Source organism: Juglans microcarpa x Juglans regia, chromosome 2D (genome assembly GCF_004785595.1).
Source record: "Juglans microcarpa x Juglans regia isolate MS1-56 chromosome 2D, Jm3101_v1.0, whole genome shotgun sequence".
Lineage (NCBI taxonomy): Eukaryota > Viridiplantae > Streptophyta > Magnoliopsida > Fagales > Juglandaceae > Juglans > Juglans microcarpa x Juglans regia.
Window position 1 is genome coordinate 656,335 of NC_054596.1, and position 16,606 is coordinate 672,940.

Below are 16,606 nucleotides of genomic sequence, written 5' to 3' on the forward strand. Positions count from 1 at the left end.
CTATGCATGCAGCAAGCATTCCAACTCTCAAGTGTTGTGCTTTTCGACAGAAAATTGCCGAAAAACAATTCCCTCGAAAATGGCTTTGGATCACAAATACAACTTTAATTTTCGACCATATAATATATATATATATATATATTTATATAATATCAAAGCACAAAACTAATAAATTCCAACTCTTACCCACATGTCGACATGACTTAATTATGATTAATTTCTAATTACCTGATGATTTATTCTTTCTTTTCAACAAGATTCATGTCCCTAATTAATGGCCTGTTTTATTAATTTTCAAGCATCTGCTGGATGGAGAGATTGATTATGACATATGATGAAATTATTAAAAGCTAAAAGAGCAATATAATAATATTTTTCGTCGAATATAATATACAGACTGATATAGTACATAATTTTCATATAATTTCATAGGAACAACTTAAGTCCTGTTTGATTTAAGAGATGAAATGAGATGAAACATATATAATCATTAAAATTTCTTTAAACTCCCACACAAAATATATATAATAAATAATTCAATTTTTTTAAATCTTAAAATAAAAATAATATTAAAAAAATAATATTTTATTTAACTTTTAAATTTTATCTCATAACCAAATGATATCTTAAATAAAATAAAATAAAAACATGAAACAAATAAATTCAACCCATAAAAAGCAGCCTGATGAATCATGATCGATCTTTTTCAAAATAAAGTAGCAAAGGACAATTAACACTAGTGGGTAGGTAGATATTTCATGGACGCAACTTTTTTTCTCAAAGAAAGGAAGAGAAAAACTAGATAGCACTTAACTATTGCGTGGTCTGCCTTCCAAACCCTTAATGCTTTCATTGTGACGTCCAACCGTCCGTTACAAATAATATTCATACATAATTTCACTCTCACTTGTTTCTCCTGCCAAAACACTCTCCCTCACCTTCTCCTCCTCCTCTTCTCTCCTACTCTAAAACGCTAGCTTGCCGCTCAACCAGCTAGCTCTTTCTTTTCACTAATTTAATTCAGGTTTTCTTTTTAATTTCCATGCATATGTATATGTATACCTGTATCACATGTTTAGGATTTCTCTCGTCATCTTCTGTTTAGGATTTTATGTCTTTTGTGCTTTGGGTGACGTTAATTTTAATTATACTGTTTACTGCAGGTTAATTAGCTAGCAACAGTGGCCGTGATGATGGGGTTGGAGAGGTTGGTAGTGACTTTAAAATCTAAAATAAGGTCCAGCTTGAAGATGAAGAAACCTTATGATAAAATCGAAAAGAGCGAGAGCATGAGATTTGAGATAAGAAGCCGGAAGGCTCGGAAGCTTATTGAAAAGACCTTGAAAACCGCGGATTCGCCAAAGACCATGATCAAGACTAGTACTTCAGCGTACGTAGCTGGTGTACGTTTCTAATCATCATCCAATGCTTGAAACAACAACCATATATGCTAGCTGGTTAATTAATTCCTACTTTTTTATGTACGTTAGCCATTGTGCATGCATGGTTTAATATACGATCGAGATGCTGATCAGGATTCCCCTCCGCCGGCCTAGCTCTCTGATCACTCTCTCTTCTTGCGAGTAATTTACTATTTAAATATTTATGATTATGCATATATGCAAGGCCTTGTACAACCATATATATTAGGTTTTTAAAATGCTTTAAGATTTTATAGATTTACCAATCATGATTTCATTTAATTCGGTGCATAATTTGGAAATTTTGTTGAACTTTTTTCATGGATTTAGCTATTCGTTCAAATTATATATTGAGTCGACCCTGGTACCGCGTGCGGCAAAATTAAAAAAATGGGGACAAATTAATTAATGAAGCTGCTACTTAGTAGCGCTAGCATGCGGCTTCATAACATACTAATTTTCTTATCCGAATACATGAATCAATTCAAGTATTCAATTTCACGGACTAGTCTCTAGCTCTGTGATTAAGATTCACCATTGAAGGAACAATTCATGACATTATAAGATAGATATTCTTCTTTTTCGATCCGGATGGTCATGTTAAAGCGCAGCTATTATATATAAGTTCCATATTTCGTCTTCGATCAAGGTCGATCCGTTTATCTCTGAAGGACATGTACTTGATCTCCTCACTACTCATGGATCGATATATGTGTGTAACAAATTAATTAGCTATATATGTACGTAACTCATGTCATGATCTTGATTTGGACGTACCAACCATCTAATTTAATCTTGATCTTAATTATATATCATCCTAGCTAGCTACTACTTCAATTAAATTAATTTCTAGTTAACTCATTTAGATCGATCACCCATGTAATTAATAAACATATAATTAATGAGCTCATTAAAAAGGGCGCATGCATATTGTCCTGTTTATTTCGTTTTCGCAAGCATTACTTATTTAGTGCTGAAGTAATTGGTTTTGTTTAATCAAATGATCGATAGACAAAGAAAAAAAATAAAAGTTATGCAGTACCTAGCTAATTAAACTTGAGTTATAATAATTAAAACTAACGTTAGATATAGTCATCGGTCATTCAAATATTGTGCACTTTTTTAAAAAAAATAGTGAAATTTATCATTAAAAAGTTAAATTTTTCATAAAAATTTCACATTTATTTATTTATTTTTAAAAAAATACACAACACTTTACACTCCATTTATAAATATTATTTTTCTAATAATCAAGAGACGGGAGAGAATGGGAGGACTGAGCACAAATGACAAAGGAAGGAAAATTGTCCTTTGTAAGTGTTAGCAGTTGTGTGGAGTGGACGTGATAATGATGTGTGGACGCCATGAGTCCATGAGTTTGGACCTTTCAGGCTTTCATTGATTATCACCTCCACCATCAAAAAGTAGGTCCGCATTCACTGCCACTTCGTATTTCTGCTTAAAGTAGTTTCTCGACATAAGACAATAGTGGAAAGGTCCCCATCATACGATTAAAGCTGCTTCTAGAAATTAAAGTCTATCATGATGCTCCTCCATTGTATTTTTTGAGAGCTATATAAAAAGGGTAATTATTTGATAATCTCATGACAATAATAATTAGTATTTATATAATTTGTTTTAATTACTTGATAATTAATAAGATAAAAATAATAATAATAACATTATTGCGTCATCCATATTTTAAGGATACTTAATAATTTTTTTCCCTTAAATATTTAGGAAGCCAAGTAATTGGAAGGGGTAATTAGCTTTAGAAGATAGTGGTAAATGTTTCCTGGAAAACCATATCCTATAACCTACTAGTTAGCAACAACATAAAGCATGGTTGGTTGTTGGCCCAATACGCACGCCGCATATTGAAGAAAGAATCATTGCACAAAAGACCTCGAATGTTTTCACTCCACCATCCTTGTATAAACATGCTTGAATCAAAGCTGCCTTTTTATTTGGTGGGTTATATATATATATATATATATATAAATTAGACAGAGCAAAATATTGCACGCATCAAATCTGGGCTTATTCGCGGATCCAAGTCACGATTCCTGATGTTCATGAACAAACAAATACATAAGACGGAATGGTCAGTTTCTATTCTATATATATGAGAAAGCAGAAAGCTAAACGCCACACCCCACTCAGATTTATTCTCTCAGTAAATAATCGCTCTCTAGCCAGATTAATAAAATATCAATTGCACACTTTCTACCACAGATTTCCCATTACAGCTTAATTTGGCATTTTAGAGTTAGTCCATACGATGCATCTAAAGGAGTCCATAAATTCGTATCTAAAACCCAATCATATCAACTTATCTCAGGCTTCACTGTCCTAATCAATTTTAGCAATAATTCTCACAAACAAAAAGGCAAAACGTGAAACCAGACGGTTCTCCAACTAAGTAATTGCCTATATCAATCAACTAATTGGGTCAATTGATCTCGCGGATCAAAAATATAGAATCACCTGATTTTTGTATAAGGGATCAATACAGCATCGTAGAAGTACACTCGTGACATTAAGATATGTATTAGGTGTGATGGTATATCATCCGAAGGTCGTTGCAATGCATGCACGTCCATGGTAACAAGGGAGGGTCCAGGCAGTAGGAATGGATGCGTCGCATCTGGCAAAGATGGCAGCTGATGAGGAGATCCTCAGGCTCCCGGCAACGGCATGCGCTGCAAGTAGGTGCAAAGGAGGACTGTGTAACGCAAACAAATAGTTAGCTACAAAATCTACCAAATCTGCACAAGAATCTAAAATTATCTGGGTGAGAACTAAAGAATCACTAAAGATCCAACTCATGCAAACATTCACTGAAAGAGTCCCTGCAAGTGCCGCATGCCAGTATTCATTTGTTTATCAATATCTGCTACACTTCACATGTATCCAGAATCTCAAATAGATTTTTTGACTTCGGACTTAATTATTATGGTTCAAACAACGTATGATGGACTACTATTATATTGGACACCTGAGGATATTTACTAATGAGCAAATACAAACACTATCATAACAAAGAAAAGCGGGATATCATGTTCTTGTCGTGCCTTGATGGGTGGGATTGTGTGTTTTTAACATTTTTCAGTTTTTCATGTCTCCAATAGCATGCCATATTTGTTCATGTCATGCACATGTTTGTAGTATATAGAGTAGATAATCGCATGCCATTCAAACATGAAGATGAAAATCCTATAATTCAAGAAAAATGAGTCCATAAAGGGTCATTTTCAAGTTAGAGAAATTAATAGCTATCAATGACTAGTAATGGCCAATGAAACTCTCCATGCCAAGGCAAATGGCTGATCGGGATGAAGCTATATATGGACACGTTGGCATGGTACAGACCTTAGAATATTTTCTGTACTACCAAGAGAAGGTTGGCCATCCTATGCACTAGCACCTGACAACCCGAGAATTTTATTGTTGCACTCCATAATGAATTCTAATGTTGGTATTCTTTACTTTATATAAATATAGGTTTTCACTTGAAAAAAAAAAAATCATTAGAATATGTGCCCTTATGGTTTAGGATGCATCATAAGAACATTATTCTTATTCCCCAATCTTTAAATTACGAATTTTAATAGTAAGAAATGACTGGACTTCTATTTGTAAATGTAATTTATGTTTGGCTAGAATTAGATGAGTCTGTACTCAATTCAAATTATAGATGAATGTAATAGTGATAGGACTCTAGGAGTGCATCCGATAAAGATAAGTATTTATCTGATAAGGATGAGTGTTTGAATTGTAACTCTTATCAAATCTTGTTAATATTATAAGATAAGAGTCTACAAGAGTTATAGGCATGTTTCGAATTTTAGAGTTAGTTAAAAAAATAAAGATGCAAGCTTTATTTGAACTCGAGGCAATTCAGAAGAAGTAATTTAGTCCGAGATGTTCGCAGATAGTGAACAACGTATCTAACTAGGATTCTGGATAAACCTGTCAGCAGAGTGCTTCTCCAAATCAATTACAGGATTACCTATTTGTAGAGAAGTCGGCTGAGGGTTTCAAGGTAACTTGAACAGCACATAGTCACAAATATTGAGAGCTTGAAGATCTGGGTAGAATTTCAAGAGATCATGAAAGAGAAAATTCTTGAGTAAAGGATTTTCTAAAAAGCTCAGTCTATGAGATTAAGTGAGAGCACACTCCAAAAGGGAGTTGCCGTGTTCGAGTTCATCCACTGGAAGTTCCAGTAGGAAAGACAAAGATTGGGAGTGTCAGAGGTTCTGACTAGTGACTACCTACTGAGGTAGAAGACAAGCGGGTTTCGTGTCTTGGGTAAACGTGTCTAGTTACAAAGGTTTTCTAAACATTTTACTTATAAAATCTCAATCGATAAAATTGGCTTTATTGAATTTGGTTAGGGTTTTTTTTTTTTTTTTTATAAGAGAAAAACTTTATTGATGTGAATGAAATAGGCATGTACCAAGTACATAGGAAGTATACTTGGTTTGGGTTTTTACCTTTGAGGAGTTCTTCAAAAGGTTTCCCTTCGTAACCAAATTATTGAATTCTTAATATTTTATATTAGTTACTAATCCGTGCTAATGGCCTTCGTTTAGCATTAAACGTGCGTTACAGCGGTACTTAGATAATTTCACTATTATATACAAGAAGTCAAAAGGAAGCAGTAGAAAGATGTCTTAATATTTACTCCTACAAGCAAATTTTGAGAAGCAAAGCCAAACCTAGACAGGATCACTAGTATGAACATACCTGAGCACCAAAACTGCGGGTCTCTTGATCAGTGAGAATAAAAATATCCAAGTCTGAAGGAGCGCAAGGAATAGTTTGGGAGTATATTTTCTGATCGGTAGCGGCTGCATCCTCAACCTTTGTTATTCTAGTAAAAATCGCCTTGCACAAAGGGCAAGTTGAAATCTTCCTCCTTGAAGCCTACATACATGATCGCCAACTTATGAGCACTTAAAGTGAAAAGACATTAATAGCACAAAGTAGTACATTTGTCTAATCCATTTTGAATCTCACATTCCAACACTTACTATATGTTGATGGCTTGAAAAGAGGACAAAAATCTCATTAAAAAAAAAATGAAAAGAAAAGTTTCTTCCTCTAATTTTCTAATGATGCACAGCATTGATACATGATAAGTGTCACGTTATTATTTAAAAGTTCAGAAAGAGAAGATAATAAATATATGAGCCAAAAATCTCTGTCATGAACTCCTGGCAGAACAATTATTTTGGATCGCTATTTTGCTTCATCCAGGCAACTTACAATTTCAGAAAACTAAAACTCCCTTAAGAAGCAACATTCTCCCTTATTTTTATTGAAAACAAAAAGTTCTCATTGTTCTGAAAATTAACAGAACAAATGCAAGTGCGCTTTAAAGTATGAACTGTAACTTTAACATTATGAACAAGCATATTAATGGAGATGGATTGGACATATATCAACAAGAGAAGAATGTATACCATATGGTCAGCCCAGTTCTGGATGCATGAATAACAAAATCGATGTCCACATGGTAAAACCCCCCTGGTTGAACTGAAATCTGTCCAACATATAACACATGATAACTCGGTTGAAGTTGGTAATATAGTAACGTGTTCAATTTGACTCTCATCTTTGATCCCCTCGCTTAAGTCATCAACATTGGTACACCCATCTTCTGAAGTTCCTTCCTGCTTAACAAATAAATTTGAATCCTTGGAAGCTTCTCGACCTTCATTTCTAAGTCCTCTTTGATTATGGAATTGATCATCAAATGTTACCCCAATTTTCTGCATATGGGCATTCTGTGTACCGCCCGAACACATGGGAAAAGCTGAAATTTTGCTATACGAGTCATGAACTCTAATTGGGTCGCACTTTTGGTTAGAATCTACATTTGCAGACTCCAACATGTCCATACAAATATTCTTTTTCACAAGCCTCCTTCCTTTACATGAAGGTTCAGAAAAAATATTGTGTCCATTACCATTAAATATCTTTCTCTTCTCTTTATCCAGATGCTCAGAGGAACGGAAACTGGACTCTTCATGCTTTTCATGGGGAAAGAGGGAAAATTCTCAGTACTTATCACAAGAGATGGCTAATTCTTTTTTGTGAAGGCAAAGATGAAAAAGATTGAGATATGACCAGAGGAAATATGTATGAACTCATAAAGCAAAACTAGTGCTACTATTGAGACTAGTTTAGAACAATGTTCAGGGAAATTAAAAAGCAATAGTCTCCGACTGCAAAACATAAATATAACTTTGAAAATAACCAAGCAGATATACATTGTAAGCAAGACTAGCATCTTACGCAAGCCACTTAATTGCTGAGATTTTGCATGCCAATGTAATCACTCAGTTTGGAAAAAAATTTCTAGATCAGCTAGATTCTGAAACTCAGCAGAAACTGTCATTCTGCAGAAACTGTTATTCTCCCAATAAAGCAGGAAAATTTGTACTGGAACTTATTACCTGCATATATAAACCAGATAAAGGAGGCTCCTCTAAACAGTATCTGCTAGTTGGCCTGTTCTGCTCTGCTGAAGTCTTTTTAAACAACTTGTGCTTTGATTTATGAGAAGTGTCATTGCTCTTTTGAGGATCAGAAAATAAACCCTACGATTCATTTAGAGGGGAAACTTAAGTCTTGAGCAACAAATAATCCAAAGCTAATACGCTGCGGTCAAATTAGTGCCCTTTGAAAATAATATTAGACTAAGTTGCACGGACAAATCGGTGTGTACTGCCAACTACACTGTGTACCAAAGATATATATGCATCATTTAGAGAGTGCCGCAGCCCGCTACTTACCTTATCTAAAAAACAAGATTCAGTTCTTGTTGTGAGACCAAAAACTTCCCACGCCAAATCAACAGCTTGTTTTCCAGAGTTGTCACAAACATTCAATTTGTCAGCAGGCACTCTACAATTGTTTGTTGACACACCCACAGTAACAGGCGGGATTTCCAATAATAATGGCCCCACCTCTTCCCCACTGCATACAAATAAGATCTTGAAAGCATGAGTTTCCTAACAATAAATTGCATCGTTGGCATATACCAACAGCAGCTCTAGGATAACCAGTATCACTGCATAGTGCATATACATCAAATAAAATAAAGTGTATTATTTTCTATTGATAAGCGAAAGCTGAAAAGGATGGAACTTAGTCATACCTATTCAAAATATAAGGATGCTCAGGGACACGCTTTCCTTGCTTTATGCATTCTTCAACCCATCGATGGTTGACTATTATCTTATTCAACCTCTTGGCAAAATCATATTTCTTTCCTTCAAATTTCAAACACACCTAAACAACCAAGTAAAACATATATCCTCCATCAACAAAAGACAACATATTCGATATTGGCACTTTTTAAATTATTTTTATTGAAAACTCCATTTCAGTTTCCCTTTTTTCCGTTTTCTTCATTTTCAAATTTGGAAATCCATTGGTGCAGAACATTGTTAAGGTTAAATGAAAGCCAGAGATCAAAACGCACCAAGTGTGTTGTTGATCCTGACAATACACCGACATAATTCGCACCAGCATACGAAACCAGCTTTATGAGGTTGAACCGCTCCAAGCCATGGTAACCACTGACTGTTGCTACTACAGACTCCATGCCCTGGATCGGGCAAGCCATCGACTCTGTAACGTCCTGGCATTAGATCCCAATCCACAAGCACTTCAGAAGTATAACTTCACAAAACACATAATGTGTAATCTTAGCACAGACAATATAGCTATTGATCACGTCAGTGAGCTCTAACTAAAATGGTAGCTCTACAAGGGGAGGATTAGACTGAACGTCATGGGTTTCAAAACTTACTGAATTCGTATATAAATTACCAGCAGAAATAAATAATCTATCAAAGCTAGCAGAATAATCAAAAAGCAAACATCATAGTTTGCAACCGAGCCAGCATTCAGAATCAGGCAGTTTCAATGAAAGCCTAATGCCCTACGAATCTTAATGAATATGCATGTTTAATAAATAAGAGAGAGCATCTAAGTGAAACAGAACTCATTCTGCTATTTATTACTAAAATTATCAAGACATAACATAATAGGATCACAAATTTGTTTTTTTTTTATTGGCACCAAGTGTCCAAAAACGGCATCCTGACTAATTCCAGGTTGCACAGGCCCTCAGCAAGGAGTTTCCGCAAGTATACCAATAATTCAAGGGAAAAATCCTCGGTCCAATAACCTCTAGAGATTGTTTGCATCCAAGGAGATTTGAGCCTTTCGAGTAAGCATAACCCAAGCCCAAGGCTTTTACCACTTGAGTCAAGCCCTAGGAGTTATAATAGGATCACAAATATTAAAAATAACATTAGCATAACTGAAGCAGTACAGGGATACCAAATGGAGTATGCTAAGCCAGATAGACCGATAATTCAAGGGAAAAATCCTCGGTCCAATAGCCTCTAGAGATTGTTTGCATCCAAGGAGATTTGAGCCTTTGGAGTAAGCATAACCCAAGTCCAAGGCTTTTACCACTTGAGTCAAGCCCTAGGGGTTGTAATAGGATCACAAATTTTAAAAATAACATTAGCATAACCGAAGCAGTACAGGAATACGAAATGGAGTATGCTAAGCCAGATAGCTCAATCGATCACACTTCGAAACTATTAGCATCTTCAACCTTAAAGTTCTTATAAGTCGAGCATTAGGAAAAAAAAAACATAAATTTCCTCTATTCTCCAGCAATGTCTTGTCGGCAAAACGTCACCAGTCAGGACCCTAACAAAATTAGGTTTTGCGAGAGAGAGAGAGAGAGAGAGAGAGAGAGAGAGAGAGATCCAGACCGTAAGGTTGGCAGGGCCAAGAGGGAAGATGCCGGTGAAGCGGATCGTTCTTCTTCTTCTTCTTCTTCCGCTGGACTCTTAAGAGTTTGCCGGGAAATAGAAAGTTTTCGAAATTTTTATGGCGGAATGGAGTCAATGGACCGCAAGGGTTTGAAAAATCTTTACGTGCCGAAATGCTTTTCAGACCGAACCGGATATTTTCGAAGTGGGAATAAATAAATTTATATATTATATTACTATCTCACTTTCATCTCATTAAGTATGATGTGACATATTTATCATCATTAAATAATCATTTATTGTATATTTCTTTATTATCTAATAGTGATGAATGTACTACATACCATTTAGTATGATCAAAATAGAATGAGACTTTTCAATTTTTATTATCATTTTCATAATATCAATTTTTATTATTTATTATATTTTACTTAAAAAATGATATTACGAAACCTAAACTACTTAAATAAAAAAAAAATAGTTAAAATATGTTGCATTAAACAATATGATCGAAGGTTTCAAAATTTAAAAAGAAGAATAACATTTATTTTATTTGAAGTTGAGAAATTAACCCATCAAGGTCCGTTCAATAGGCAAGTTTTGGAATGAGATGTAGATTCGGACAATTTGAATTTAATGATGTGCAAAGAGTTATACTGAATTGCTTAATTTGCCATAATCATAAAGTAAAAAATGTACTTGTGATTTATTCTAAATGTGACCCTTCCTCCAAGAGATTCCATTAATCGAATTGAATTAGAATTTAGATCTCACCACAAAGAACACCATGAATAGCAGGGCAATGCCCGTCGGTGCCTCCCTCTCGTCTGCTAAATCCACTAGGTCCCATTTGTGCATCATTAGGGACAAACTTGGGGAGTGAAATGATCAGAATTTTGTAAATAATAGTAAAATAATTTAAATTAATGTTTTATAGAATTTTAAAAAATGATAGAAAAAAAATTTAATAAAAATTATTATAAAATTATTTTTGTTTAGAAACTTGAAAAAATTAAATTATTTTTTATTTTTTATTTAAAAATTTAATAAAATTGTAATGATTAGTTTGAAAAAATTATAATGATTAGTTTGAAAGTATTTATGTTCGAGTGATATTTTTGAGAAAGAGATGTGATGAAATGAAAATTTTGAGATGAAAACTTTTTCCAAACAAGCCCTTAAGTTAACATTATTTTTGTTTTTATTTTTATTTTTAAATCTAAGATATTTGGTCCGATTATCCTATGAGCCACTACGAATAGATCCAGCAAAAGAAATGTTATCTCACCAAATGACAATCTTAAAAACCAATGACCCCTAGACCGTTAAATACCAATTAGATAACATTATTTATGGTTCTGAATGATCTCTATCATGAATAATTGTTCACCTCATAAACACTGCCGAACTTTTCTTTATTGACACCAACAACTCTTTTTTCGCTCTGATAAGTTCAACAACTGACTTTGTTTTGTTGTTTCCTCTCAAGTCAGCCCTGATTCTGATTCACCAATGTTTAGACATCGATTGTGTCTGATACATAGAATGCAGTGAAGAGCATGTCCTTAGGCAATAGAAATCAAGGAGAAAAAGAATTTCTCACTCGAGGAATTTTGGCAAGTGATGCTTCGATCTTCTCCTCTGAAAATGACAGGTCAACCATGTTCCCTTGTAAATACTTCTCATAAGCTGGCAGGTCAAAATGGCCATGTCCACACATAGCTGTGAGAATAACCTTTGCTTCCCCAGTCTCTCTACATCGAAGAGCTTCCCTAATGGTGGCAGCTATAGCATGAGTTGGCTCTGGGGCTGGTATCAACCCTTCAGACCTCGCAAATTGTATGGCACCTGCAACAAAGCGAAGGTACGATCTTAGCCTGTCTTCACTTGCTTCTGTACTAAACATTCCATGCATACAACAAACGTTCCACAAGTTGATCTCAGTTCTATAATGCATCCAGAACAATATGATATACCTTGAAAGCACTCTATCTGGGGAATCGCAATAGCTTCCATAAAACCCAATTCATAGACATGTGAAATTAGAGGTGCCATTCCATGGTATCGCAATCCCCCTGTAGAATGACAAATACATTATTGAAGAATAAGAAAATGCCAACAAACCTCAGTTCTCAACGCCCACAACATATTACCAGCATGAATTGGGTCTGGAATGAAGTCATGACCAAGTGTATGCATCTTCATCAATGGAGTCATCCCTGCTGTATCACCATAATCATATGCATAAACACCTTTGGTCAATGAAGGACATGCTGTAGGCTCAACTGCTCTTATAATGGGGTTGATTTTCCCATTGAGTTTTTCTCGGATGAACGGAAAACTGAGCCCTGCAAAATTGGACCCACCACCAGTACACCCTATTATAAGATCTGGGGTTTCACCAATAGCCTCCATTTGTTTGAGACATTCCTCGCCAATAACAGTCTGGTGGAGCAAAACATGATTGAGAACACTCCCTAGGCAGTATTTGGTATCAGCATTCATAGCCGCAACCTCCACAGCTTCTGAAATGGCTATTCCTAGACTTCCAGGGCTTGATGGATCCATTTGAAGAATTTTCCTACCTGCCTCAGTAACAGTAGATGGAGATGGGTGTACTTTTGCACCCCAGGTTTGCATCATCAATTTTCGATATGGTTTCTGATCATAAGAAGCACGGACTTGCCACACCTAATAGGAAATTTGAATCAATAAAATTCAAATGATATTTTAACACCAGGTTTGATTGATAAATTTGGACCAGAATGTACTTGGTGGCACTAGAAATGTCCAGATAGCTTTTATCGAGGAGCATAATAGTATAATTAGACTTGGTTTTAGCTGTATCTTTGCACATAAGATAAGAAATATAAAATAAATAAATATTATTAAGGTGAGTTTGGATGTTGAAGTGAGTTGAGTTGAGTTGAGATGATAAAATATTGTTAGAATATTATTTTCTAATATTATTATTATTTTAGAATTTGAAAAAGTTGAATTGTTTATTATATTTTGTGTTGGGATTTGAAAAAGTTATAATGATGAGTTGAGAGTAGTTCATGTTCCAAACGAAGCCTAAGGAAGACCTCTTCGTTCACCCAGATATATGACAAATCAAGCAAACAAAGAGTGTTTCTGCAAAAGATTTATTTGTTATTCCCTTAGGAAGACCTTCTTCATATTATATTGAGTATTGTAAACATGGTCAAATCTGATAGTTCATATGTGAATGGGGTCATCCCTCTGGAACAAGCCAATCAGATGAATAAACATTATTTGGATTTAGTCTTCTTCAATTTATTGACATGAGTCAACATTTAGGAACAAGTGTTCCTTACCTCGCAGCCAAGACCAAACAAGCTGCATGCAAAGGCCAATGAACATCCCCATTGACCAGCGCCAGTTTCTGTCACGACATTCTTGATGCCTTGCTGAGCATTATACCAGACTTGTGGAACTGCAGTGTTGGGTTTGTGTGATCCAGCAGGGCTGACACCTTCATACTTGTAGTAAATTCTGGCAGGCGTATTGAGAAGCTTCTCCAACCTCTTGGCTCTAAATTCAACTGGAAAATATAAGACGCTTTTCTCCATGGCAGATGGAAAAGATTTCCAAGAAAATACAAGGCATCACAGAATAGCAAAACAAACCTGATCAGAGGGGTTGGGCGCCAAAGCCTGTACACATCAAGAACTTCATCTGGGATGTCTATGAACTTGTCATTGCTCACCTCCTGCTTAATCAACTCATCAGGAAACAGGGGAGACAAATCTTCGGGTTTGACTGGCTTGAAAGACTTAGGGTGCAATGGAGGAGGGGGTTTCACTGGAAGATCTGCGATCAGATTGTACCACTGACGGGGAATTTCAACTGATTTTGGATCAGCGCTTAAAGCGGCTCTTGCTCTATGGCCATTTGAAAGCCTCAGATACATTGGCTTTGCCTTCAGGGAAATATTCCCAAGCCATTCCTTCTCAACTGAAGGGACATGAGCATATGAAAGGTATTACAAATATTTTTTTGACAAGTAGAAGTTATTACAAAAATCAATATGACAACAAACATTAATAAACAGTGCACAACTAAAGCCTCAAGATTAAGCAGGTTACCATTTGTATGGGATTCTATTAAGAGACCACATATTGAAGGCCTCAAAGACTAGGCGGAATATGATGTCAAAATGTTTTCTACAATGAGTTATCTCAGATTTTTAAGGAATTCAATTGCAAATAGAAATGGGCTTTTCCTAGTATTTTGAAATAGTGATAAATATTATTCTCCGTACTATTATGATTGTGAATTCCCCGTACGAATTTTTTCAGTAACGAAATGGGAATGAACTACATACTTCGGCAATTTTAAGTCAAGACTGGTATGATCCGATCATCCAAATACAAACCATCTACTAATTCATTCAATGCGAGAGTTCCACGTATATCCAAACCTTGTTTTCACATTCCCCAACCTGTTTAGTACAAACTTCATTCTGATATTACTCCCTAAGAAAATTACATGTTGAAACACTGAAAAAGCTTTTGGGTGATGCCCACACATGCAGTCGGCAAGGTTAAAATACTGCATCAGTGATCAATCTTCATCAAGACAGCCAGCTAAACTATATCACATTCGGGAAGTACAAGCTACAGAGTAAACAGGTTAACAAATTATGCCTGCTATGGGCTCAGAACCGCAGTCCACAGAATGCATAAAACCAATGTGGTTGACCAAGATTTCCGGCTGCGTATGTGGAAACACAACTATTTTCATACTACTTCACTGCTATTTACAGTTCCCAACTATTAATTCACTGTTTTTCACGGATATTTTATTACTATTCACAATCTATTTTACTACCATGTATATGCATACTCAGCATCCAATCGGGAGCCTTTCTCACCGCAATAATAAACTCCAATCAGCAAAACTGAACTTCATCCAACTTGGGTTTGTACGAAAATACATTAAAAGCAGCTATCTCCCAACTACCACCCCCCCCCCCCCCCCCCCGGCCTCCCTTAAAAAAAAAAAAAAAAAACAAATTGAAGTCGGGTGGAGTTACCTCTTGTGTGGATGCTTGATGCCGGTGAACTGGGAATTGGGTTTCCAGAGGGAATAAAATGAGTGGCCATTCAATTATCTGAACTTGTTCGAGTAGTTCAAGTTGTTGTTGTACTTCTTCCGGGAGAGTGACAGACCAGAGGATGATGAGTTTTGGGTTTTCGTTTGCTTGTAGTCTGCGGGCATTCGGAGTGCAGACGCATTTATAGCTGGTAAGAGTTTCGAGGAAGTCGGTCAAATCCGCTGCAACTTGGGTGGGTCCATACTGCGTTCTAAGATCGGTGACTTACAAATGTCATTCCGGGCCCAAAAACAAGCTCTTTCTGTCCGTTATTACCGTAATTCGAGAGTTTTTATTCACAGTATCGAATTTATGAAATTCACACATTATTACCGTAATTTTTAGATGAATTCCAATATTTTAACGTTATATATCTCATCTTCACCAAAAATAAAATACAGAGCCTTGAAGTTATCGGAATCTAAAGACCACGTATCACCCATACCTTCATTCACGCCCAAAAGCTCTTTTCTCTGCTGTTTTTGTCCTTTCTTTTCTCCTTACCGACCGAACTATATGCGTCAAGTTGAAGGTTCAAGGAGCATCTCTCTCTCTATTATTTTTCATTTTTTTGGGAGCATCCATTGGCATCAAATGCCCTTTTGATTTCCCAAATCAGGATTCATGAGGCAGTATGTTTTCTATATTGTTTTTGTTGTTTTCTATATTGTTTTTGTTCATATAAAACCCTTCCAAATCCATTGGTAGAAAAAAGGCACATTTTTCATTTCTTTATTATTTTTTTTATAACCTATTTTAAGCTAGTTTAATGGATTTCTGCTATAAAAAATCTATTCATCATTTATTTTTATATCATTTTCTTATCATTTGATATTGAATAACAAGTTTATAAATAAAATATAATAAATAATTTTTAATTAACTAATACGAGATAATAAGATAATGAGAAGATGAAAAAAATTATTATTATTACTCTTTTGTGTTTTACAATAGACATTTTTGCATTTGCTAGTGGGATCCTCCCATACGTTGAGTGCCTAAAATGAAAAATCCCATTTCAGCACCAAGCTTCCATCCATTCTCCTCGACACAAAAACTTTCCAGCACGTGATCACAACCAAAATTCTGTCCCCTACTCTTCCTTCTAATTTGTTCTATCTCTCTTCACCATGATAGAAATATTTTGTACTAATCCATGATGCTTGCTACAGTAATGTAAATTGACAAAATAAAATAAATGAAAAATGGAGACAAATGAATAATTGCTTAGTCCCCAATTTTAAAGGCCAATCAAG

General features: G+C 35.3%; 2 protein-coding genes and 1 long non-coding RNA gene across 4 annotated transcripts; 1 reads left to right on the plus strand and 2 right to left on the minus strand.

The window, feature by feature from the left end:
- Positions 1-948: 948 nt before the first annotated feature.
- On the plus strand, positions 949-1,668 carry LOC121249585. The gene is made up of 2 exons (XR_005937618.1): positions 949-1,024; positions 1,164-1,668. It is a non-coding gene; the product is annotated as an uncharacterized LOC121249585 (long non-coding RNA).
- A 2,163-nt stretch (positions 1,669-3,831) lies between these two features.
- On the minus strand, positions 3,832-10,381 carry LOC121249586. 2 transcript variants are annotated; one of them, XM_041148306.1, is made up of 8 exons: positions 10,232-10,381; positions 8,920-9,068; positions 8,593-8,726; positions 8,228-8,411; positions 7,889-8,032; positions 6,893-7,462; positions 6,174-6,353; positions 3,832-4,123 (listed from the first exon to the last, which is right to left on the minus strand). In XM_041148306.1, exons 2-8 carry the CDS (start codon positions 9,061-9,063, stop codon positions 4,100-4,102), a joined length of 1,380 nt encoding a protein of 459 aa, XP_041004240.1. In that variant the 5' UTR covers positions 9,064-9,068; positions 10,232-10,381; the 3' UTR covers positions 3,832-4,099. The 2 variants fall into 2 exon arrangements, with proteins under 2 accessions (XP_041004240.1, XP_041004239.1); XM_041148305.1 differs by having other exon boundaries at positions 3,832-4,146.
- Positions 10,382-11,616: 1,235 nt separating this feature from the next.
- LOC121249587 (tryptophan synthase beta chain 2) lies at positions 11,617-15,540 on the minus strand. Its single transcript, XM_041148307.1, has 6 exons — positions 15,291-15,540; positions 13,882-14,209; positions 13,570-13,786; positions 12,385-12,922; positions 12,208-12,306; positions 11,617-12,079 (listed from the first exon to the last, which is right to left on the minus strand). The coding sequence occupies exons 1-6, from the start codon at positions 15,358-15,360 to the stop codon at positions 11,811-11,813; spliced, it is 1,521 nt and encodes a 506-aa protein (XP_041004241.1). The 5' UTR covers positions 15,361-15,540; the 3' UTR covers positions 11,617-11,810.
- Between the last annotated feature and the right edge of the window lie 1,066 nt (positions 15,541-16,606).

Bases quoted from the DNA above. Each gene is read 5' to 3' on its own strand.
- LOC121249586 (XM_041148305.1), bottom strand. From the start codon at position 9,063: ATGGCTTGCCCGATCCAGGGCATGGAGTCTGTAGTAGCAACAGTCAGT. The intron at 8,412-8,592 runs GTATGACTAAGT...ATTTGTATGCAG, and splicing joins CATCCTTATATTTTGAATAG to TGGGGAAGAGGTGGGGCCAT. The intron at 7,463-7,888 runs GTAATAAGTTCC...CCCCATGAAAAG, and splicing joins TATCTGGTTTATATATGCAG to CATGAAGAGTCCAGTTTCCG.
- LOC121249587 (XM_041148307.1), bottom strand. From the start codon at position 15,360: ATGGCCACTCATTTTATTCCCTCTGGAAACCCAATTCCCAGTTCACCG. The intron at 14,210-15,290 runs GTAACTCCACCC...ATGTCCCTTCAG, and splicing joins ATCAAGCATCCACACAAGAG to TTGAGAAGGAATGGCTTGGG. The intron at 12,307-12,384 runs GTAATATGTTGT...GTCATTCTACAG, and splicing joins TCCAGACCCAATTCATGCTG to GGGGATTGCGATACCATGGA.